The 25,152-nt window shown below is 47.3% G+C and overlaps 1 protein-coding gene across 1 annotated transcript in view; it reads right to left on the reverse strand.

The window, feature by feature from the left end:
• EMB2738 (GTP-binding family protein) overlaps positions 1-25,152 on the reverse strand; it is a 149,412-nt gene that overhangs the window by 61,843 nt on the left and 62,417 nt on the right. Inside the window, exon 4 of the mRNA XM_087370197.1 lies at positions 7,006-7,145. Coding sequence (XP_087226323.1) covers positions 7,006-7,145 — 140 coding nt within the window. The remainder of the gene's footprint in view (positions 1-7,005; positions 7,146-25,152) is intronic.

Raw genomic sequence — 25,152 nt, forward strand, 5'->3', positions numbered from 1 at the left:
ACTTTGCTAAACTAAGAATAAGTTTGGTTAACTCTGAACAAACCCAAGAATATTGGGGTTTAGGGCTGCTTTTTGCTAGATACCTAAGACTACGCCAACAAGAACCATTTCAATCCTTCGTAGATAGCTTGAAATTTCCTTTTAATGCTCTAGATGATCCAGTTCTAATCACCCTTCAAGTTTAGAGAGTAGTTTGGTGAGCATTCTGTCACCATTTGGTATTTTTCTCGAGAACTAAAGTATAATCTTTATTCGACTTGACTTTGGTCCAAGAATGTTGACTTTGGTTAACTAAGAATAAGTTCTATTGTTTTACTTTTGCTTTGCATTGGTTAAAGAGAGCTGTGGGGACTCCCACAAGGGACTAGGATTAGTTCAAGAACTAGGAATGCATGCGTTTCGCTAACCTCTAACGGGTTAAAGTGTTGGAATTTGTTTGTGCAATGTGTAGGACCCAAGAGAGTGCAAAAAGGACCCAAGGTTGGGGAGAAAAGCACAAAGAGCAAGCCCCACAAGGCTCTAAAGCAAGGACAAGAGGGCGCCTCTTTAAAAAGAGAGCCCACAAGACTAAAAAGGCGCCTAAAGCCTCCAAGAAAAGCCTAATAGCCTCGGTTCTTGCAAATAACGGATCCCTCAGCTCAAGTGATTTAGAGCTAATTGACTCCCGGCCACCGGAAATCTTCCTCCAACCACTAGATGTGGGGGAGCTCCGGCAGAGAGCCGAGGTTTCCGGCCTACCCTGTCCGTGTCTACTTGCAAACAGATGGGACACAAGGCGAGGGCTTGCTCCCAGGGGCAGGTTGGGCACCCACCCACCTACAACCTCGCCCAAGTCAACAGCATAAGGATCGAGAGGATGGCCTGCGAGACAGTAGCAGGAGTCCTAGACCCCTTGAGTGGAGCCTTCCAACATGGACCAAGACCAGGGTGGACAGGAAGAAGCTAGGCAAGAGGGCTGTGCAGAACTGGAGATGTTGTGCCCACCATCGATAGTAGGTGAGTACAAGCCCTCAACTAGCTCCCCCTTCCCAAGGGTAATAATAAAGAGAGAGCCCTCTCAGGATGTCCTCGAAAATGGGAGGGAGAGGTCTTCTTTGACCCATGGGTAATGGATCGAGAGGGGGTAGAGAGAGCCCCCTTAAGATGACCTCGGAAATTGGAGGGAGAGGTCTTCTTTGACATTCCAACAGACCCACTTTAGCCAATGCCCTAGAGCTCCCAGTCGGCTTCCCAGGGCCAAGTCACAGAGAGGTTTCCCTTCCTAGCCCCCTTGCTGCCCCCTCCACTATACCCCTCCTCAGCTGCCCCTAAATTCCCCCACCCTCTCCTCCACCTCTCACCTTCCCACCACCACCTGTCCACCTCTCCACACCCTCTATCCCTGCTGCTATCACAGCACAGCCAATGATCAACCTCATCAACCTCCCTCCGACCATCCTGTCCCCTGCCTCACCCTCCACCCATTGTCCTTCCCCCGCCCCTCCCACCACCGCATCCTCTCTTGCTCCCTCCTCCCGCCCAGTTCCCTAGCGCCCTTCCAGCCTAGGCCTCTTGATCAGAGCAGAGCTTCAGCTTCATCTTCGCAGCCCCGGCCCGACCCTTCACCGGTTTAGGACTTGACTTTTACGAAGCCAACAGACGCCTCACCATTCTCACAATAACCAGGACCGAAGCCTTGCCCAGGACAGCCTGTTTCAAGTGTCGAGGGAATCCTGGAGACTAGGGCCCTAGAAGTACCTTGACATCCCGGATGACTAACCATCGCTATGAAGATGTCGGTCTGAAGTACACAACCCATGAAGGGGATTCCATTGAGGCAGTTGGTAGCCCCTCTCGTAGCTCCACTCTGCCCCCCCCCCTCCCGTAGCTCCACTCTACTCCCCCCCCTCCCGCAGCCTCTGCACCCCCCCCCCTTCCCGTAGCCTCTGCCCCACACCCTCCCGCAGCCTTCCCGTGGTCTGAGGGCCCTTGTCTGCTGCAAGCCTTGGCTTGCCACTGGCCTTGCGCAGGCCTGCGCACCCCTACAGCAATGCTGCACAAGATCTGCCTCCCCTGGAAATCGTGCACTTGAACAAGTCCTACAATGGCCCACAAACCCAAACAGTCTCCGAAGCCAATTGTGGGAGAGATCACAAAGCACATCTCCAGGAGTGGATTAGCAATTGACAGCCAACCAGCCCTGAAAACATCGGGTGCAATGGACACCAATGCAATTCTTTCTCCCGTAGCCATCATCTCTACTCCAATCACTGCCCCCCCCACCACTGTACCACTCAGCCTGCCCCCCACAGGAGAGGGTCACAGTCCCTCACCCCCCACACAGCTTCCTTCTGTCTCCACCACTCTTATGTCTCCCCTTCCCCTCACCCAGCAGCCTTTCTCCACTCCTCTGCCATATACAGCTAGCCTATCGCCCACGCCTCCACAGCCATACGCCATGTCCCAGTTTGCACCCCCTCGGGTCCCACCTGAGACGATAGATTACATCTTTGCGGAGCTACATCGACTACGGGATCACACCGTATCACAAGACCAGCTTATTCAGAGCATGCGCCAGGAGATCACTCACCTCCGTCAGGAGGTTGTCTCTCTCACTGCTATAGTCACAGCGGCCCCGCGCACTACATCAGAGGTAGAGGAGCGGATCGCTACTATCCAAACTGCTATTGCGGAGACTACCAGATGGGTGGACGTTGCGAGACGGGCACCCAAAGCACCAGTCTCAGCCACCATCGCCGAGCAAGAACAGAGGGCCAGTAAGGCTCTCAACATCCGAGTACGAGGTATCCCCCGCGCAGATTCACTCACCCCCTTAGCGGACGCGACTGCTTTTGTGACCTCTACCCTCGGCCTCGTCGAGCGTGGGATCGAGCATGCATGGCGCACAGGACGGGATCCCACGCGCCCACAGTCACTCATCATCCGATTCAGGGATACTCAGGCTCGACTTGCAGCACTCAGGCAGCGTGCTACACTACGGGACCACCCTACTATCTTCATGGATGAGGATCTCACACCTATGCAGGTGGAAGAGCGGCGCACCCTGCAGCGAGATGTAGCCCGTCAGGAGGGGAAGTGGGCTGTCTTCCGAGATGGCCGCTTGTTAGTTGGCCCCCGCCGCCGAGCCCCACCAGGTACTCCAGACATGGTAGCAGACTCCCCCCCCAAATAGGGAGACATGGTCTATGAGACTCAGACTCAGCACACAGTACCCTTGGCATGCACCGTATGGAACTGTAATGGTACCCTCTGGTCTGACCCTGGGAACTTCTCAGAGTCATACACTGGACGCGACATCGCTTTCTATACAGAGACACATGAGAGCCCCGAGCGCCCTCTCCCCTTGGTCAGTGGCTATACCTGGGAGTCAGTATTCCGTGAGGAGACCAGATATACTGGGGGGGTCCGAGGGTCAGCGGAGTTGCAGTACTCCTTCGCTCAGCGCTCACGAGCTTGACATCCGTGGTTAGACGGGATGCCCATGCCCGTTACCTATGGCTCCGATTCCGACGCCCCTCCACACGCGACCTCTTTATTGCAATCTGCTATTTTCCTCCTCAGACATCACATTTCGCACGGATGCTTCGCGAGGATACGGGGGTATCCCCCTATCTAGATCTCTACTCAAACATTGTGGAGTTCTCCAGACGCGGAGAGGTCCTCTTAGTTGGGGATTTCAACGCAAGGACAGGTGCACGTCAGACATCACTCCTGGACTCCCGTTACTGGGTATGGGCAGGCTCTTTTGGACCTTGGACGTATACATGATCTGGTCATCTACAATGGACTAGATCGGTGGCCTGCCTCCTCTGGTTTCACATGTTTCCCACATGGCGGAGGAGCCAGTGTCGTCGACTATATTCTGGGATCTCCTGCTTTAGCCCCACAGATCACTGACTTCCGCACTGCACCCTTACCCCCAGGAGCCGATCACACTTACCTTTTCTTTCATATACTTGCGTCCCGAGCCCCTCCCAGCCACACCCTGGGAGTTAGATCTATGCATCAATGTTAGATGGCGAGGTCAGTGTTCGCGCAGAGATACAGGGGCTCAGGGCATCCGGACAGGCCGGCTTCAGGACGGATCACTCGACTTACGATCACATTTTTACACTTAGAGGGATCATTGAGGAGGCCAGACACAGGAGACAGAGAGTATATTGTTGCTTTGTGGATTTCCGCAAGGCATTTGACACCGTTCCCCGCGCCCGACTCATCAGACGTCTGCAGGAGTTAGGCTACGACTCGGCGATTATCTGGGCAGTAGTAGCTCTCTATGAGCGGCTGGCGGGGCAGGTCAGGATTGGCACCAGCTGGACCCCAGAGATCACGAGCACTATCGGAGTCAAACAAGGATGTCCCTTGTCACCGACTCTATTTGGCCTCTACATCGACGAGCTCGAGACCACCATCAGGACACTCGGAGGTGCAGGCTGCTCTCTTGCGGAGACTGCCATCCAGATTCTCCTATACGCAAACGATGTAGTACTACTATCCTCTTCTGCTACTGGTCTTCAGCGACACTTGGATGGACTTCAGGCCTTCTGTGATACACATGACTTGAAGGTCAACCTTGGGAAAACCAAGGTGATGATCTTCAACACTTCCAGACCCGCTATGCACCGAGAGCAGTTCCTCTTCGCCGGCGACCCTGTTGAGATAGTTGACTCCTACACATACTTGGGCGTTGTCTTCTCAGGCCCGATCTTCACGATGCGCCCGGCCATGCAAGCCAGGATCAGCCGGGGATACGCCGCTCTTGCCAGACTGGAGCGACAGTGCTACCACTCCCACTTTCAGGACCCGCGGACCAAGTCTCTCCTTTTTTATTCTTTGGTCCGCCCAGCAGGCATGTATGGTAGCCCTTGGTGGGGAGTCGACCTTTCAGACACAGAGTGGGCTCGAGTTGAGCGCCTGCAGATACTGATGTTTGCTCGGATGATCCGTAGCAAACCATCGGTACCACACCAGATCATTCTAGCAGAGTTCGGCGCCTCACCCCTACAGCTTGATGCGGCTTTTCAGGCTATCATCTACCTCCACAGAGTCAGGGATTTTGGCTCCTCCGCTGACGGTCGCCTCCGCCTACCTTGGTTAGCCCTATCCTCCTCTATGGCCTTATCCCCGTTGATGGGACCAGCGATGCTGGTATAGTCGTCTTTCCAGTTGGTTCACCCGACTAGGCCTCGACTTAGACCGGTTGCCTCCTTTTCAGTACAGCCTCGACGCTCCACCATCTCCTCTCTCCCCCACTGACCAGGAGGTCAACCGGCTCATTCGGGCGGATCTGCTCCAGCTCCACAACTGGCGGACATGGTTTCTTCACTCCGAGCTTCCTGTGAAGCTCGACTTCTACCGCCGACACTGCCTCCAGATCTCACAGGAGGGCTTCATCACACCTCCGGCTTACACACAACTTCATCTACCACATGCGCTCCGGATCTCCCTCGGTCAATTTAGGGTCTCGTCACACCGATTATGGATCGAGAGTGGACGCGCAGAGGGTATCCCATGAGAGGACCGCCTTTGCCCACTTTGCGACTTACAGGAGATCGAGTCGGAGGAGCATTTTGCTTTCAGATGTCCTATCTATTATGCCATTCGAGGCCGATACCACTGCCTCTTCCGCAACGGATTCGGCTCCCTCCCACACATGCTACAATTCCCGGATCAGCGGTGCCTTGCCGCTTTCTTACATGAGATGACCCACGACCGATATACTTCTCTCCGAGCACGGCGACACGAGCAACACACACAACGTGAGGACACCCAGCGGCCTATCACTGACTTCTTTCAGCCACAAGATATCTCTTCTCAGTCTAGCCGACGACGCGGACGTGAGCGAGAGCCAGAGTCACGACAGCTGCGTCAGCGGACAGACTCACGCATCCAGGTCCATGACATCTCGTCTTTGCTCTCGGCCCGCCCCACTGGGGTTACCGTTGCCCTCATCCACAGGGCCACCCGCCGCCCCCGACGACCGAGCTCAACTAGGCCGCGTGACGTCGGAGGCCAATCATCTATCGCAGGGTTTTTTCCGACTTCCCATTTGACGGCCCCTCTATGATTGGTCTCTGACGATCACCACCTGCACATGTATACTGTATCTCCCCCCTCTGCCCCACTTTTTTGTGCCCCCCCCTTCTTCTTCTTTGTATCATCTGGAGGTAGAGACATATTTTTTTGTATCAGGACTAGACACATAGTCCTTCATAACCTCTTTTTTGTAGAAACGGTTGGTTGGCCCGTTTTGAGACCACCACCGTTATGCTCATTGTATCAGTTATCTTTAGTCTCATAGACCTTCACGGTCTCCCGAAGACTTTAATAAACTTTCTTTCTTTCTTTCTCGTCCTTCTGGGATTTCAATTCTCCATCCACAAGAGAGGGGCAATGGACCCCCCTTCTCTTCGACCTTATAATGCACGAACAAATGTTCCGCATGATGGTGGCTAGGACAGCAAGGGAGGAGCTGTGGATCGATCACATGGCCACTTTTCAGTTGGCTTCCAAGCGGGATAGACGTGATTGGGCCTTGCAGTAGCTATGATCTGCTTGGGGCTGGAGGTTCAGCTTAAGCAGGTCACACACTAACCTTTAAACCATTTCAAAAAGACAACAAACCAAAAAGGTCCACAAGACAAAAACAAAATGAATTCATCTCACTTGTTGGTCCTTATAGCACTTTGCATGGGGCGATTCAAAAAGATGTAACATGTACTGCAAGACACCCCAGATAAAAGAAAGCAAGCTCCTGGATCCTTAGTTTTCGGATTATCGTCCACAATCTAAAGCATCATGGGATTTAACAGCTGTAACTGCATAGTTGACCATGAGATTGCAGAAGGCATAGAATCTCGGATATGTCCATTTCACAGGAAAAAATGCCTGCAGCCCCTTTTTGTTTGAAGTATATTATATAACAAGCATTTATTGCATTCCTCCAACCACCAAACCAGTCAATTACCAGATGCTGTAAAAGGAATATACAAGTGAGGCACTAACCCAAGCTCCCAAAACTCATTGGTTTGCATCAGACCCTTTGTTGGTGATTCACACTTGTTTACTGCTAGAATGGTTTTCTTATCTGAATGCTTTTTCCGCAGCCAGTCTGCAATATTCATATCTGCAGCAGACACTCCTTCCTGTCAACAATCACAAATCAGCATAAGGATACAGGGGGCAATTTATAGTAGACATACAATGTTCAGGGTACAATTTGCAGAAGATGTCAAGCAGTAAACTGAACTAATGTGAGAAAAGTAAAAAGAAGTTCTGAAATAATGTAACAGAGGTGAAAGGGTGTTAGAATTATTATTATATTCTAGCAGTGACCAATGTAATGTAATAAGGAGGTTAGGGGCAACTTTCCCTCGTTTTTAGAGGTTTTTCCCCCTAACCACAGTTAGTTCACTAACTACGGTTAGTGAAGGATAAGGTTTTGTCACTTAGACAAAACCTATCCCACTTCTTGTACTACTCACTGCATCTATTGCAAGCACAACGCTTAGCTCTCTAGCTCTCTCTCTTTTTCTAACATTTGGTATCAGAGCAGACACTGCTTCCCGGACCTGCACCTTGCTCCTAGCTTCCTTGCCCGCAAGCTCCCTGCTCTTCCTGCTCATCATCAGCAGATCGTCGTCTGTACAATTCTCCATCCATACAACGTACGTACTGCATGCGTCACTTCTTCCGTACTCGTCGGCACACGCGCTCCTACGCTGCTGTACGTACAAGTCGTACGGACTGTTCCGTACATCTGACATACACTCGTCTGTACATATGCTGTCCGTACCGTCGTACAGTCCATACATCAAGTGTCGTACAGATTCCATACCTTCTGTACAAGTTCCGTACACACCGATCGTACATTCGTACACATGTCGTCCGTATTTCCGTACAATCTCGTCCGTACTTTCATACTCCTTCCATACAATTCTTACGTACGTCCGTACAAGTTATGTGGGGTCCGTACAGTACAGAGCGTGTACCTTCCGTACACTTCTATTGCAAAACCTTCTGTGCAAGCTTTATCCTTGCAAGTACTCTAGCAATTTTGTTTTTTGGCAGGCATTGTTTGCAGATAGCCATTTTTTGGCTTAGATCTTGCAAAAATTTGGGGCATTCCGTATTTGTGGACAGACATTGCAGTTGGGTTGCAGGTTGTCCTAGAAATTGGGGCTTTTGCAATTACACTGCAATTTTGTAGTGAAATTTGGGGCTTTTGTAGGCAGAGTGAAATTTGCGCAACATTTGGGGCTTTCATACCATTTGCCATCTTTTGTATGCAATCTCCCACAAGAAATTGCAGGTAAAAGAGCATTGTGGAAGTTTGCAAACAGTTTTGGACTCAGTACAAGTAAAATTGCAGACTTTTGCCACTTTTTGCAGATTCTATTTGCAAATTTTTGGGCATTGAGCAGAGCTTTGTTGTGCATTTTGAGCCTTTGACAGGTTGTGACAGTACTTGTCACTTTAGGCATATTTTTCTTTGCAGATTTTACTTGTGCATTTCATATCCCAAGAAGGGATTTCACTTGGTCAGTTTGTTGTATTCTTTGAGAACAACTCAAATGAGGTGTTCGGGCTTCTCACACAGGAGGATAAGTTGGATGGCACCAACTACTCCTTGTGGAGTTTCATGGTTTGCAATATCTTGGTTGCCAGACATCTTTGGGATTATGTCAATGGAGATGAAGAAAGACCAGATACAACGCCTATACCTGTCACTCCTACTGCTGGAGGCAGGGGAAGAGGTACAAATACAGCACATGTGATTGGAGCAGCCACTCCAAGATTTACTGATGCAAAGATAAAGGAGATCTTGGATGAGTTTGCGGATGTTATGCCCAAAGAGTTACCAAAGGGATTGCCACCCAAGAGACGAGTGGACTACAAGATAGAACTGATTCCAGGTAGTGAACCCCCAGCAAGAGCACCATATAGAATGAATGATTCTCAATTGAAAGAGCTCAAGAGACAAATTACGGAGTTGGTAGACAGTGGATTTATTAGGCCAAGTAAATCCCCGTTCGGAGCACCGGTTTTGTTCGTCACAAAGAAAGATGGATCTCATATTCGGTCATGCAAGACATCTATGGCAGCTTGGGAGATACTTGAAAGTATGTTTGCAACAAGAAATGATGCCAGGGTTTCCTTTCTGAAGCGAGAACTTTCTCATATAAATACGGAAGAGGGAGATCCCATGAATTCTTACCTCACAAAGCTTCAGAACCTCAGGGAACAACTGCTGAATATTGATGAAGTCATTCCGGATTCAGAGATGATCACCACCACTCTGAACTCTTCCTGAGTCCTATCTTGGTTTCCACACCTCGCTTAATCTGTCATTGAGGGGGGGCATCAATCCTCTCTCCTTTCACGAGTTGGTAGGACTTCTGCTGCAGGAGGAACAAACACGCAGAAATATGGCAACCCGGACTGGCGAGCATTCTTCACCCACCAAGAAGAAGGTAACTTGTGCAAATAAATCTTCTTATTCAATGTGTGGAGTGGGAGACATTATTCTCACATCCACTGATGGCACAGATTTCAGAATTTCAGATGTACTCTTTGTACCAGGCATTAAGAATTTGCTTTCAGTGTCTCCAGCTTGTTTTTTATGATGACAAGTGTGCAGTCAGAGACAAAGAAAATGACTATGCTTTGAGGTTGTCTGGCACTTTGTATCGGGGTCTTTTTCAGCTTGATTTATATGAAAAAAGATCCCATCTTGCATTATCAGTTAGCACTCCCACTGCTGCGATGCAGAATGCGGAGTTATGGCATGCCAGGTATGGGCACATGAGCTATGGCAGCTTAATGACACTTCAAAGGCATGATATGGTTGATGCATTACCTCCTTTGGAGTCGCCTCCTCCTCATGCATGTGAAGGTTGCATTCGTGGCAAAATGCATAGGCTTCCCTTCAAAAAGGATGGTGCAGTAAAAGCTACAAGGAAATTACAGCTTATTCACAGTAATGTCTGCGGTTCCATGAGGACACCTGCTTTTGGGGGTTATCTCTATTTTGTTACATTCATAGATGACTTTACCAACTACACTTGGATCTATGGTCTCAAGGCAAAATCAGAAGTGTTTATGCATTTCAAACACTTTGTGGCTATGGTTGAGAATGAGACAAGACTCAAGGTGCAAACACTTCGCGCAGATCGAGGGGGGGAGTATATGTCTCATGAATTTGAGACAATTCTGAAAGAAAAATGCATTATGCATCAGCTTATAGTGAGGCTTACACCTCAACAGAATGGCAAAGCTGAACGGAAGAATCACACCGCCATGGAAATGGATACATGCATGCTTACAAGTAAGAAGTTCCCTCACAGGTTTTGGCTGGAAGGCCTCATGTGTGCCAACTATATTTTAAATTGGGCTCCTACAAAGGCTTTGAAGACAATCACTCCCTATGAGGCATGGCATGGGAGAAAGCCTTCAGTGGACCATTTCAGAGTTTTTTGTTGTGTTGCATATGCCCACGTGCCTGTGGAGTTCAGACACAAGTTGTCAGATAAGGCACTCAAATGCATTTTGGTGAGATATAGTTCACAAAGTAAAGGCTATCGTCTCTACAATCCTGCTACACGCAAGTTTTTTGTTAGTAGAGATGTTATATTCTCTGAAAATTCTGCACATACACATGCTGAATTTCAGATTCCGGCCTCTTCAGATGATGTGTTTGAGGGGATGCTTCCTATAGCATTTAGTTCCCCCGCTGAAACTCAGAATTTACAGCAACCTCCGCCAGCTCCACAAGTACAGATTCAGCCCCTAGCTGAATTGGTACAACCTCAGGGTGTGGATGAAGTTGTCAGGCAAGAAATTCAAGAGATACATGCAGCCAAAACAGTCCCACATTGGTTGCTTCAGACTCTCACGGAGAGTAGGATTAAAGCTCCATTGCCTGGCAGAACTCGTAGTGCTGTAAGGCACATGGAGGGAGCTCATTCAGTTGAATCAGCTTATGTAGATACTCTTCTTGATGAGGAGGAGCCTAAGACATTTGAAGAAGCAAAGGATAATGTGCATTGGATGAATGCCATGCACCATGAGTTGCAGTACATTCATAAAAATCAGACTTGGGATGTTGTGGATTTGCCACCAAGTAAGAATGCCATAGGTACACGGTGGGTTTTCAAAGTCAAAAGAAAGCCAGATGGGTCCATTGATCGGTACAAGGCAAGGCTAATTGCAAAAGGATATGCTCAGAAAAAGGGCATAGAGTATGAGGAGACTTTTGCTCCTACATCCAGGATGACCACCATCAGGTCCATTATAGCCATGGCTGCAAATTTTGAATGGAATGTTCATCAGTTGGACATTAAAACAGCTTTCCTTAATGGATACTTGTTGGAAGAGGTTTATGTCAAACAACCTCCAGGTTTTGAAATTTCAAGAAATGCACATCAAGTATGCAAGCTGAATAAAGCTTTGTATGGACTGAAACAAGCCCCACGTGCATGGTATGCCAAAATTGATGCCTTTCTAACCAGCAAGGGGCTGCACAATAGTCCAACTGAGAGCACCCTCTACATCAAGAAGGATGGGGGGGATATTTTCGTCATCATTCTTTATGTAGATGACATGCTGCTCACCGGATCAAATGAGGAAGTAATTGCAGATTTCAAAGCCCAACCGAAAGCTACATTTAATATGTCAGACTTGGGCTTGTTACATTTCTTTTTGGGGATCCAGTTTATTCAAGAGAAACTTGGCATTGTTATGTCTCAATCCAAGTATGTTCAAAAACTCTTGGACAGATTCAACATGCATGATTGCAAGCCTATGTCCACTCCCATGGAATCCCCTCCTTGTTTAGAGTCGGAGCTCGACCGACAAGGGTCACAGCAGCACACAGAGCTACGACCAAGAGACGTGCTTGGACTACATCTTTGAGTGGCCGACATCACTCTATTGCCGACTTCATGTCCCCATTGCCTCATCCACCCTGATGTCCTACTGCTGCTGATGATGATGTTGATGATGATGCCAAGATTAATATATAGTCAACCATCATGACTATGTTGTACTTAGGACGTAGTACTATCATTCTGCATTTTTTTACATTTTGCATCGGTGTGGATGCTTGTTTAGTAGCTCCACTACCACAACTCGTTTGTACCCATCGGTCTTCCGAAGACTTTAACAAACTTTCTTTCTTTGTTTCTTTCTCTCTCAAAGTAGGACGATAGAATAGATTTTTTCTCTAGCGACCCAAGCCAAGGATAGAAAGGGATAAGACATAGTAGAGAGCCAAAGCTTACACCTCAACGAATCCAACTGCACACTCAAATGAGGATTGCAAACACATCCTCTCTTTTCAACGTGCCAATAGAGTGAGGTAGCCATTATCACACAACGGACCACCAAGCCGGGGCTGAAGCTTACAATGCATGATGCGGGTGAATCAATTGATGTCACACTCATAGTCAGGCTGTTGGATGCCTCATTTATCTTTGCAATACACGACCTGATATTCAGTTTTCAATTTCTCAGGTGAGCAGGTATATGCACAGCCCAAAGATTATGCATTGGCAGGCTGTAAAACGCATCTTCCGTTACTTGCAAGGTACAAAGTCTTTTGGCTTGATGTTTCGCAAGGGGGGTGACTTGCAGATGCATGCTTACAGTGACTCAGATTGGGCTGGAGACTATGATACTAGGCAGTCCACCAGTGGAAATTGTTTCTTTCTAGGACATGCTTGCATTTCTTGGTTGAGCAAAAAACAGTCTACAGTGGCTACCTCTTCATGTGAAGCTGAGTACAGGGCAGCTTTCACAGCGACAGTTGAATGTGTTTGGCTGCATCGTTTGTTTGCTGATCTTCATCTTTCATTGGAGGGCCCTTCTCCGATTCTCACTGATAGTCAGAGTGCTATAGCAGTGGCAAAGAATCCCTTGTTTCATGCTCGCACGAAGCACATTGAGGTTCACTATCAGTATGTCAGAGAGAAGTTGCATGCAAGAGAGATCAGTATGATCTATGTGTCAACACATGACAATGTTGCAGACATCTTTACCAAAGCACTTCCACGTGACAAGTTTGAGGCATTTCGCAGTGCCCTGAACTTATCTCCTTTTGGTGATTGATCATTTCCTTGTACATGACATTGGCACTGCAGGGGGGTGTTAGAATTATTATTATATTCTAGCAGTGACCAATGTAATGTAATAAGTAGGTTAGGGGCACTTTTCCCTCATTTTTAGAGGTTTTTTCTCCTAACCACAGTTAGTTCACTAACTACGGTTAGTGAAGGATAAGGTTTTGTCACTTAGACAAAACCTATCCCACTTCTTGTACTACTCACAACCTATCCCACTTCTTGTACTACTCACTTCATCTATTGCAAGCACAGCGTTCACCTCTCTAGCTCTCACTCTTTTTCTAACAAAGGGAGTATTGCAGTAAACTGAAATAATGTAACAGAGGTAAAAAGAAGTATCTGAACCTCCCTAAACACCAAGCATGGCATACAGAACTGCTACAAATGGAGATTAACACAACAAACTTACTAAATCACAGAATAAGTTTGTTTTAAGAGTATTGTAACTCCAATGTAGTATGTATTTCTGCTTTTTGGAATCCAGCCCAAAAGTCTTTGATATAAGCATAATACATCACATGTCAAATTAGTATTGGAAGCCTTAAGTTCACATGCATCTGTTGTTACAACAAAGAATGTATTATGAAAGATATAGAATGAATCCCTCCATGAGCATTATAAGAATACATGGCCTGCAAATGGACTAGGAAATGCCTGGCATCACAACTGAAAATCTATTTTTTTTCCAAGATAAACAAATGTCTTACACTATGCTATGAAAATCATACAAAGATCGGCTATTCAAAGGACTTGACAAGAAGGAGAGAGACGCAGCCTGCTTCTCAAGGTTCCATCACTGTTTACAGTTCTACTCAACGGAACACGCTGCACTTGATTTGGCAAGAAGGGAATGAGTGTCAAGGAGAACCTTTGGGCGCTGTACGTGATTCTGACTACATGTTATTTTACATTTACAAGCCCGAGGGATTCCTTGGTTTTATAGTCCACAGTCCACCACACTGGCTGTTAATGCCTCCTCTGGGGTTACTTTAGGCAGTGAGCTGGAACCCTGAGAAGCAGGCAGCTCACATGCACTAACACAAATGTAATGAAGTACACAACCAACAGATCCCTTCAAACACATCAATGTTAAAAGTAATTGTATGCCACGCCTTGCAAAATTGTGTACTACACTCATAGGTTCTCATAGAGCCCTCATTACCTAGATCCCAAATGAAACACAAGGTTAGATGACGTCCAACCAGACATTGACTCAGCATCTGGCAAACCATATACTAGGCCATGATGCTAACCACTATCTCCATGACATCATCCTCCAGTAGACAAGATAAGGGGCAGATAGGTAATTTTAAACTAGGATTTTGGGTGAAATTTTTAGCCAAATCTTCCCCCTCCTTCATTTGGATGATTGGAACTGTTTGCCTGAGTTTTGATTGAAATTTTAAAACAAAGATCAGTTTTGCTTGAGTTCTCGTATAAGCACTATGCCTCCCAAGAAAGGGGGTCGCCACTTCAAAAAGCAGGGTCTCATTGGAGAAGATCCGATGGTTCAGAGTGACTTTCATGAAGAAATTATCAGACCTGGTGGTATTGCATATTCAAATTTGGGGCTCATTGCAGACAAGCAGGCTAAAGGCTCTAGTGAAGGAGGTGTGCTAAGGGCAATGCTTCCAATAATGATTGAGGCTACTAGTCAGGGACAAAACAGTTCATGTCAGGAGCAGGCAATTAAGAATTATTTGGATCTTATGGTCAAAGTTTTGAAGCACTTAATACGTGTAATCAAGCTCAACAATCAGAAAATGGATCTTGGGCTGCAAAATCGTGTCATCCACTATAAATCAAGGGTTTGAACAATTTAAGAAAGCCAAATATAAGAAGGAAAGGAACCTCTAATGCATACTATTGAATAAGATTTTGATTGACATGCGGTGATCCCAAGGATTCACAGCCGCAGCCATAAAGACATATAATAATAGCAGTAATGCAGCTCATAAAGAAAACATTCCTCCACAGTCTTTAACCTCTGTTTAAAGACCTGGAACTGATCTTCTATTTCAGACATTCAATGACAAGTTCCTGACCCCTAATTAGGGCAGCACTCGCTTTTCAAAAATGCGTGTAGGCTGTTAACTTTTTAGATTCAAAAGGAGACTCATATCAGGGCTAAAGTTAAGGTCATTCTTTCCAAATTCAAAGGGGAGTCTGGGCCACCCAGTGAACTTCAGGAATGGATGAGTAAAATGAAAGACTATTTTTCATCGTATCCAAAAGGACAAAAAAAAAGGATCCAATATGCTGTATTGCACCTTGAGGACTTTGCTCATACATGGTGGAGAGACAGGAAGGTACATTGAATGATATTTGGGATGATTTCAAAAGAGAAATTTCTCAGACTTTCACGTCTCTTTTGATCAATCTATTTGCAATGGTTGATGTAACACAGCAAGGTGAGCAATTTCAGGGAGCAGCCCATACCCTCATCACGAAATGGTATAGACTCGAGCACGGCGACTACTTGCTCTCTTCTCAGGCAATTCCGACACGATCGCTTGCGCACTCTCCAGTTGTCAATGAACTAAATCCAGAAATATCTCCAGATGTTTCTCAATATACATGACAACTTCTGCAACAACAGGTCTCTCAGCTTCAGGACAGCATCGCCGACGTCGTCAACCCCAGGTTCAACAGCTACAAACCAGTTAATTACAGAGGATGACTTGCTGCCCCTTCACAACCACATGGACCGATCTGTGTCGAGCTGTGTGTTCTATACCGTTAGTTCAGGCTTCAAAAACCAAAAGAATTTACATAAATTACCGGAATCCTATGCTGGTCAACGCAATCACCGGACAGTTGACCAGTAACTCGCAAAGATGCGCTTGTATTTCAACACGATCGACCTCACGGAAAGCAATAATTTTCCCTAGCTGCCTCCCTATTGAAGGATAATGCATTTCTAGGGTGGCATGCCTCAAGGACATGTGGCTACTACCATTCACATGAGCCTTGCAAGCAGCGTTTGAACCTGGTGTTGCACAAGAATGTAGTTCCGTTGGCAAGTTCTATTTGGTAGTTCACATTACTGGGACTGGTGTGGAGATGAAGCCGCTGTACTACCAAGGAGCTAGCAAGGAAGTTATGGGAGCAGCCACAGTCGATCAGAATATTGACTTCTGTACCGCGAATGGATCCTTGGACACGAAGACCTTGGGTGGCCAGGAAAGCTTTGGAACTAGTTGCAAGTCTCATGACTGTCCTTCTGAATTCAACAATATACATATAAGTTAGCTTCGACATCATGCCACTCTCTCGGTATGATGTCATCCTAGGACAACAATGGCTCTATGACTACGATCCATCAATCAGCTTTTCTGGTCACACAATCCAATTCGTCCAAAATGGAAAACTCATCGAGATAACAAGTTCCAGAAATGCACATACAACACCAGTAGCCTTGTCACTACAAGTCAAGAAGTGGGTTCGTAAAAGACAAGTGAAATCACAGTTCTGTTCGTTACCTAAGTTGAAGAGACACCTAAGCAGGATCTTCTTGAGTATCTCAACCAACCATTTTTCCAGCCCTATGTGGACATTTTTCCACAGTAGTTAATTACCCCCTCGGGACGACCAATGGACCACGCAATCGAGCATTCCAGCCAGTTCTCCACCGTCGAAACCAGCACTCAACATGAGGAAATCCAACGACAGGTCACAAACTTGCCGAAAAAGGTCACATCAGCACGGGTGATGATGCTCGTTTCAGTAGCTCCACCCTTACTGTGATTTGTATCAGGTTTTCTTTCAGTCTCATAGACCCATCGGTCTTCCGAAGACTCTAATAAAATTTCTTTCTTTCTTTCTTTTCTTTCTCTACCTCAACTACAAAGCCCTCAAAAAGCTCACTATTGAGAACAAGTACCTACTGCCTCGCATTTATGACCTATTTGATAACTTCTGCATGCAACACATTTCTCAAAGATTGATCTATGTATCGGTTATCACCAATTCCAAATACGGTGATGAGTAAAAAACAGCTTTTCCAACTAAGTACATTATGAGTGCTTGGTCATGTCTTTTGGGTTAAACCATGCCCCAGCCAAATTCATGACACTTATGAACAATATTTTCGAACCCTACCTTGACAAATTTGTCATCATATACTTAGTCAATAACCTGATCTTCAGCAAATCCATGATCAAACATAAGAGACGCCTACAACAAGTCTTTGAAGTTCTCCGTGCCAATTTCTCTACATCTACATCCAGAGATGAAGAATGGTTACATCATGCTTATCTTGGCAACAAATGATAGCAAGTAGAGGACTTCCAATAGGACTTCTTCAACCAAAGATGGGAAAGTAACTCCATATATTTCATAACACCGTTGCCACATTCCTCTAAAGGTAATGCATAGATTATGGTAATCGTCAATTAGTTGTCTAAAATGGCACATTTAATTCCTAGCAACAAAAGTGCCTCAAGCTCCAATAATCGCACAGTTATTCATTCCACATATTTTCCAACTCCATGGATTGCCAAAGAACATCGTCTCAGACAGAGCATTACCATTCATAACCCTGAATCAGATGGACAAGCTGAAAGAGTCAACCAAGTCTTGGAAGAAATGTTACAACTTATCGAGTTCGCTTACAAAGTGGTTCTTCACTCTCTCTCTCTCTCCCGCTAGCCTCTCCGCCCCTAGCTCTCAGCCCTCTCCGCTCAGCCTCCTGCTAGCCTCTCCGCCCGTAGCCTCTCAGCCTCTCCGCCCCTAGCCTCTCAGCCCCTCCGCCTCCCTCATCCCTCTCTCTGCTGTCGCACCAGTCCCCCCGCAACCCCCTGCTGTCACATCTCCTCTACTGCCCGTCACCTCCCCGTCCGCCATCCTCTGCTGCCCGTCACCTCCTCTGTTGTCGCTGCTGCCGCGCCTGCTGCTCATGTGGGCGGGACCCTAGGCCTACCGCAGGCGTCTAGGATTGGCCATACAGCAGCTAAGCTACTGCCTTAGGCCACGAACAGCTACGCCAGTTGCCCCAGCAGTGGCGAGCAGATGCGCCTGCTGCTCAGCTGCCCTCAAGCCTGCTGCTAGCCTAGGCTAGTACTGGTTATCCCTGTAGTCCATTGGCCCCACTCGAGGCTCCAACAGGCCCTTATGGCCTAGCTCCACAGCTCCGCATCAGCTACAGGCGACCTGCAACACACCAAGAACAAGAAAGGCCCGCAATCAAGGGGAAAAGGGGAAGGATCCTGTGCAAGAATGTAAGATCAATATTTCTCACAAGGTCTTCAAATCTATTTTGCACTCTGCCTACACGAGGGTGTGTGGAGGACATTTGGGGAAAACAAGCCTTGGAATCTGCTCTGACAGCCCTCTCGAATGGGACAGCCCACAAAGGTACCACTGAAGTGCTCACATGCCTCAACAAAACATGTCTTGTGCTAATGGAAAAAATAGACAGCCTAGAGGCCGCAAATGTGGCCTTATTGGCTGAAAAATCCCATGTTGACAAGACCCCTGCTGAGTTTAAAAAACAGGCAGGGAAAATACAAGAAGAATGGAGGAAAGAAAAGGCCAAGAAAGAGGACTGGGAACAAGAAAAAACAGAATGGATTAATGAGAAGGTAAAGCTCCAAGACAAGATGCATTCACTGGGTGTTGAACTACAGCAAATGAAGGATATGCAAATGCCTTCAGAGGGGAGTTGTAAAGCCATGGAAATACTCAGAACAGAGAATGCAGCTCTCAAAAAAGAGATGGCGGCCATGCAGGTCACGATGATTGGGAAACATGCTGAGATCACACAACAACTCAATAAAGGGAAAGAAGAAATGCTTGAATGGACAGCAGTGGTTAAAAAGGGATCACTTGCACCCAAGAAGGAGTTTATCTCTGAGACTCTAGAGGAAGGAAAAAAGGAAATCCAGCAAAGTCTTGAATGTGCTTGTAAGGGGCTTGACGGTGGGAGATACCCCAATGGCAGATGCCCAAGTTTTGTTCACTAAAATGGGGGTTAATCTCACATGCGAGACAGCCTGGAGAGTAGGTAAAGCTGAAACACCAATGAGACCCTTAGTACTGAAATTCCGGAATGCCATGGATAGGTCCACCATTATGAGCATAAGAGCAGCATTGAAAGGGACTAGGATATATTTGGATGATGATCTAACCCTCCTACAGCAGGAGCACAGAAGGGAGGGAATGGTACGGGTAATGGCAGCAAGGGAGGCAGGAAAATGGGCTGTATATAGAGATGGTAAAGTCATTATCCGCGGGAGACCAGCCAGGGAAGAGAAGGAAGATGGGGAGTTATGACGGTGTCGGACCAATGGGATGAATGCACATAATGAACTCAAGATGGCAGTGTGGAACTGTAATGGCACACTCTAGTCTGACCCAGGAGGATTCTCGGTGACACACACTGGGAGAGACATGATCTTTTACACCGAGACACATGAGAGTCCAGAGAGAGGACTGCCCACTGTGGCAGGATATACATGGGAGTCAGCTCACCAGAAGGAAATGAGGGGAGACAGTGGAGTGCATGGCTCCGAAGGATTTCAGACCCCTCATTTCAATGGTTCGGAGAGAGGAACATGCGCGACATATGTGGGTACGTGTCCAGATACCTGATGCCCGACCAATCTACATGGCAATGTGCTACTTTCCCCCAGATACATCACTTTATGCACACGCAATCACTACGAAGGGACACAGCCCATATGAAACGATACATGATGATCTCATTGAGTTCTCCAGACTAGGAGATAGCCTCCTTCTTGGTGACTTCAATGCACGCACAGGTGACAGGCAAGTGGGCCTACTTGACTTTACATCAGACTCTCTCATAGTACCAGAACTAGACACTGCAGAGCTTGGGACAGTGAGACACTCAGCGGATGCATCACACATGACGGGATACGGCCGGCATCTACTTGACCTGGGGGCTATCCATGACCTAATCATATATAATGGCCTACAGAGATGGCCATTATATGGTGGGTTCACTTGTTTCCCGCATGGCAGAGGTACTAGTACAGTGGATTACATACTCGGTCCGCTATCCTTCACCTCACGGGTACACGACTTCGTTGTGCCCCCTCCCCCGCTAGGTGCTGACCACTCATACCTATCCTTCAATATTCCCACCACTACGCCAGTCACATGGAGAGCCCCCCCCCACTCCCACTTGTGTACAGGTCCACTTTGACCGGACCCTTGACCCCGTTTACGCGAGCCATTTGGCACAGGAGCTCCCAGGTTTACTACTTGGGGACGAGCTAGACCTCACCCATGCATCAGACACCCTTGCCACAGTGGTCACGGACGCAGATATCAGATCTTTCCCTACGACTCGGCCTGGGCGCGTTTCAGTAGGAAAAATGCCTCAGAACCCCTGGTATGATGATGAGTGCAGAGAGATGAGAGCTCACCTCACACGTGAGCAAGCCCTTGGCCACTTGACACCACCTGAGGCACAGAGGATCTCACGATGGTTGACACGCCGCAGGCGACAGGCTTTCCTCACCCATAGAATGGACGAGGTGATTAGTTCGTTCAGAGGAGGGGATCCCACTATTGGATGGGGGCTCCTATCGGAGAGGAAGCCACCTATCCCCATCACAGACCAGGGTGTTTGGCACACATACGCATGCTCTCTCTATGATGTTCCGATGCAAGCACCACCTAATATGTCCGCTATGCCCAGACCCGCCACTTGTCACTTGTTCATTGCACAGAATGTGCAGGCAGCACTCTGTCGGCTACATAACCGGAGAGCACAGGATCATGAGGGGCTACGGACGGAGCATTTCGCACACGGGCATGAGGTTTTGGCCCCGATCCTAGCACAGATGTTCAACCACACCATATGCCACGGCTTTCCACCCTCCTGGAGCACTACCACCATCGTCCCAATACACAAGGCAAGTGACCCCATGGACACTGGGAATTACCGCACTCTCATGATTGGCCACACTCTGGCCAAGGTCTATGGATATGAGATAGAGAGAAAGATCAGCACTCACACAGAGGCACATGGGCAACGTGCCCTAGGACAGGCAAGATTTCAGAGACAGCATTCCACCCTAGACCACATCTTCACACTGAGGGCTATCATTGAGGAGGCGAGGTCGAGGCGTCAAAAAGTCTATGCCTGCTTTGTAGACTTTCGAAAGGCTTTTGATACTGTCCCACGATCCCGCATGATCAAGAGACTCCAGGAGATGTAGATCCCAGAGGTTCTGATTTGGGGGGTGATGAGTCTATATGAGTCCGTCAGGGGACGAGTTCGCATCCCAGGAGGCCTATCAGGCTGGGTGGAGAGCACGATTGGGGTGAAACAAGGATGCCCCCTCTCACCGACTCTCTTCGGCCTCTACATTGATGAGATCACATCCTTCATAGACCGCCTGGTCCTAGCTCCCGGCTTCCTGCTCAGCCAGCACAGCTGAGTCCGTATAACCTGCTAGCTCGACCTACGATCATCCGTACACAATGCGCAGGTCCCGTCCGTACGCTACTGCCTTGAGCTCCCGTCCAAAGGCTACCGTCCATACAAGCGTACGGATTTCGTACTGTCAACCCGTACAACTTGTCCGTACTATTGGTCGTACCTATCAGTCTGCATCAGCGCCGCCATTAGTTAGCTGCTCGTCCATACAACAGCACGGTCAGCCGTACTATTCTGTATACCGTACAACACCGTACAAACCGTAATGCATTCCGTACAGTTGTCGTACATGTTGCCATACTTGCACATACCATATTGTTCGTCCGTACTCTATACACACGTACAAGAGCATCCGTACACAGTACGGATATCCGTACAGTTCTTGGAAACTATACCCTTCAGTGGCATACGTAAAGTGGACAGGCTTTCTTTGCAAGGTCTTCTTTGCAGGTTCATTTTGCAGACAACCATTGTTTGGCTTAGATTTTAGCACATTTCGGGCTTTGGCAAATAAATTGCAAACTTGGGGCTTTCAGTCAATTTGCCCTCTTTCGCTTGCAATTTCACCCCAAAAATAGGGGCTTTTGGTTTTGAACTGCTACTTCAGGCATTTTTGGGGGTTTCAGCTAATTTGCCCTATTTTGGATGCAATTTCCTTGAAGAAATTGGGGCTTTTGGCATTTGGATGCAATTTGGCAGTTGAAAGACCATTTGGGAGGTTTGCAAATAGTTTTGGACTCGGTTTGGGTCGATTTGCAGACTTTTGCCACTTTTTGCAGATTTTTGGGCATTTGCAGAGCATTGTTGTGCATTTCAAGCCTTTGATAGGCTATGACAGTATTTGTCAATGCGGACAGATTCTCTTTGGCAGATTTTGGTTGTGCATTTTGCATCCCAGGAAGGGATTTTACTTGTTCAGCTTGCTATGCTTTTTAGTTTATCTGGCAAAAATGGCTCAAAATAACCACAATGAGGTGTTTGGGATAAGTTGCTGAATATATTGATGAAGTTATTCTAGATTCAGAGATGATTATCACCACTGTGAATTCTCTTCCTGAGTCCTATCTTGGTTTCCACACCTCGCTAAATTTGTCATTGAGGGGGGGCAGCAATCCTCTCTCTTTTCACGACTTGGTAGAAATTCTGTTGTAGGAAGAGCTAACACGAAGAAATATGGCAACATGGGCTGGCGAGCATACCATGCTTTCTAAGTTTAAGCCCAAGGGAAAAGGGCAGCAAAAGCAACATGCCAATCAGCCCGCACATCAACAGCCAGGTCATTATAATGGTGAATGCAAGAAGCGCATAGCTAAAGAAAAGAAAAGGGATTTAGTTATGGCTGTGTCAGATGCATCAGCTCCTCATCCACATGATGGAGGAGATGTTACAATCAACTTTGTGAAAGAGCACTATGCCTTTTTATCTTGCATTTCAGATTCTTCAGTGGGTAGTTCAGATGCTAGAGCCGCTATTGAGGATGATCCTTATGCTTTCTTGACTTGCAGTTATGATTCTTCAAAGGATGCATGCTCTCTCAGTGTCAATGAGACACTGAATACTTGGTATTTTGATAGTGGTGCTTCTAAGCACATCACTTCTAAGAAGAGACTTTTTGCATCTCTACATCCACCACCTACTAAAAAGAAGGTGACTTGTGCAAATAATTTCTTCTTATTCAGTGTGTGGAGTGGGGAACATCATCCTTTACATCCACTGATCGCACAGATTTTAAAATTTTCGATGTTCTTTATGTGCCAGATATAAAGAAGAATTTGATTTCAGTGCTCTCTCTCAATAGAGGAGGATTTCACGTTATATTCGATGATGCTAAGTGTGCAATCAAAGACAAAGAGAATGACTATGCGTTGATGTTGTTTGGCACTTTGTATCGGGGTCTTTTTCAGCTTGATATATATGAGAAAAGATCCGATCTTGCACTTTCAGTGAGCACTCCCACTACTACGATGCAGAATGCGGAGTTATGGCATGCCAGGTATGGGCACATGAGCTATGGCAACTTAATGACACTTCAGAACCATGCTATGGTTGATGCATTGCCTCCTTTGAAGTCACATCCTCCTCATGCATGTGAGGGTCACATCCTTGGCAAGATGCATAGAGTTCCTTTTAAGAAGGATGGTGCAGTGAGAGCTACACATAAATTACAGCTCATTCACAGTGATATATGCGGTCCCATGAGGACACCGGCTTTTGGTGGTTATCTCTATTATGTTACATTCATAGATGACTTCACCAATTACACTTGGGTCTATGGTCTTAAGGCAAAATCAAAAGTGTTTATGCATTTCAAACACTTTGTGGCTATGGTTGAGAATGAGATGGGACTCAAGGTGCAGACACTTCGCACAGATAGATATGTCTCATGAGTTCGATGCATTTTTGAAGGAGAAAGGCATCACGCATCAGCTTACAATGAGGCTTACACCTCAACAAAATGGCAAAGCTGAGCGCAAGAATCGCACTGTTATGGAGATGGATAGATGCATGCTTACCAATAAAAAGTTGCCTCACGGGTTTTGGCTCGAATGCCTCATGTGTGCAAACTATGTTTTGAATCGGGCTCCCACAAAGGCTTTGAAGACAATCACTCCCTATGAGGCATGGCATGGGAGAAAGCCTTCAGTGGATCACTTCAAAGTTTTTGGTTGTGTTGCATATGCCCACTGTTAGAAATTACCCAACAGAGGGTACGCATAGCAGAAGACTGATAGAATTGCTGAGAAGCTCACACAGTGTGGTGTGGTGTGGGATGTGGAATCACAAACTTCTTAACTTATGTGCATAGATGTGCAAGCCAGTAAATAGACAATGCTCAGAGACAAATATAGAAGCAACACTTTATATTTCCGTCCGTCCAGAAACTAGGACAGGATACAGTACCAAAAGGTCCTTCTACTACAAGCCTAGCATTTCTAGATCACTGAGCCCGCGTGCTCCATCTCGAGCATATGTAGACTCTCGGTCTAGATCCCTTCCACCTTGCTGTCCGGAAGCCAGCCTAGGTGGCCTGCCACTATAGCTCAGTCTGCAACTTCTCCTGGGTCACCTTGTCCTCCTGAATGTAGGCCTAAGGCTCCCCCTTTTCTGCTCCTGTCTGCTGTCATGAGGGCTGCTCCAAGTGATGAATGAATGAGGCCAAATGCCTCGCCTTATATAGACCCCAAGGGGGCTGTCAAAAACCGACCTGGTAGGGGAATATGGGCCGACCAGACTGCCCCTCCCTACCCGACTTTGTAGTCTGTAAATCGACCTCCAGGCAGCCCTTGATTGGCCGACCTGGGGCAGCTCTCTTGGGCTGCTGCCAGGCCCTAAGGGCCCTACCCTTGGGTCCTTCTAGGGCTGGATGGCTGCAACTGTTCCGCCATCAACAGGCCTGTCTTGTAGGTGCCCTTGCCCTGCCATGCTGCCCCATGTGTTACTGCCCTCTGCCAGGCTCTCTCCAGCCACGTGTGCAGCGTCGTATTGAGCCGTACTGCTGCTGACCTCAGCGCCATCTCTTCACAGCACATGGCTTCTGGAAACCCTGCACAATCTGGCCTGCTCCAGTTGTGAACAGTCATATGGCAATTCCGCCTTTGTTCTGCCCTCTAGAAGGTGCCT

The sequence above is a fragment of the Dipteris shenzhenensis genome, chromosome 31 (genome assembly GCF_047967505.1).
Source record: "Dipteris shenzhenensis isolate YYH24624 ecotype China chromosome 31, Dip_SZ_1.0, whole genome shotgun sequence".
Classification (NCBI taxonomy): domain Eukaryota; kingdom Viridiplantae; phylum Streptophyta; class Polypodiopsida; order Gleicheniales; family Dipteridaceae; genus Dipteris; species Dipteris shenzhenensis.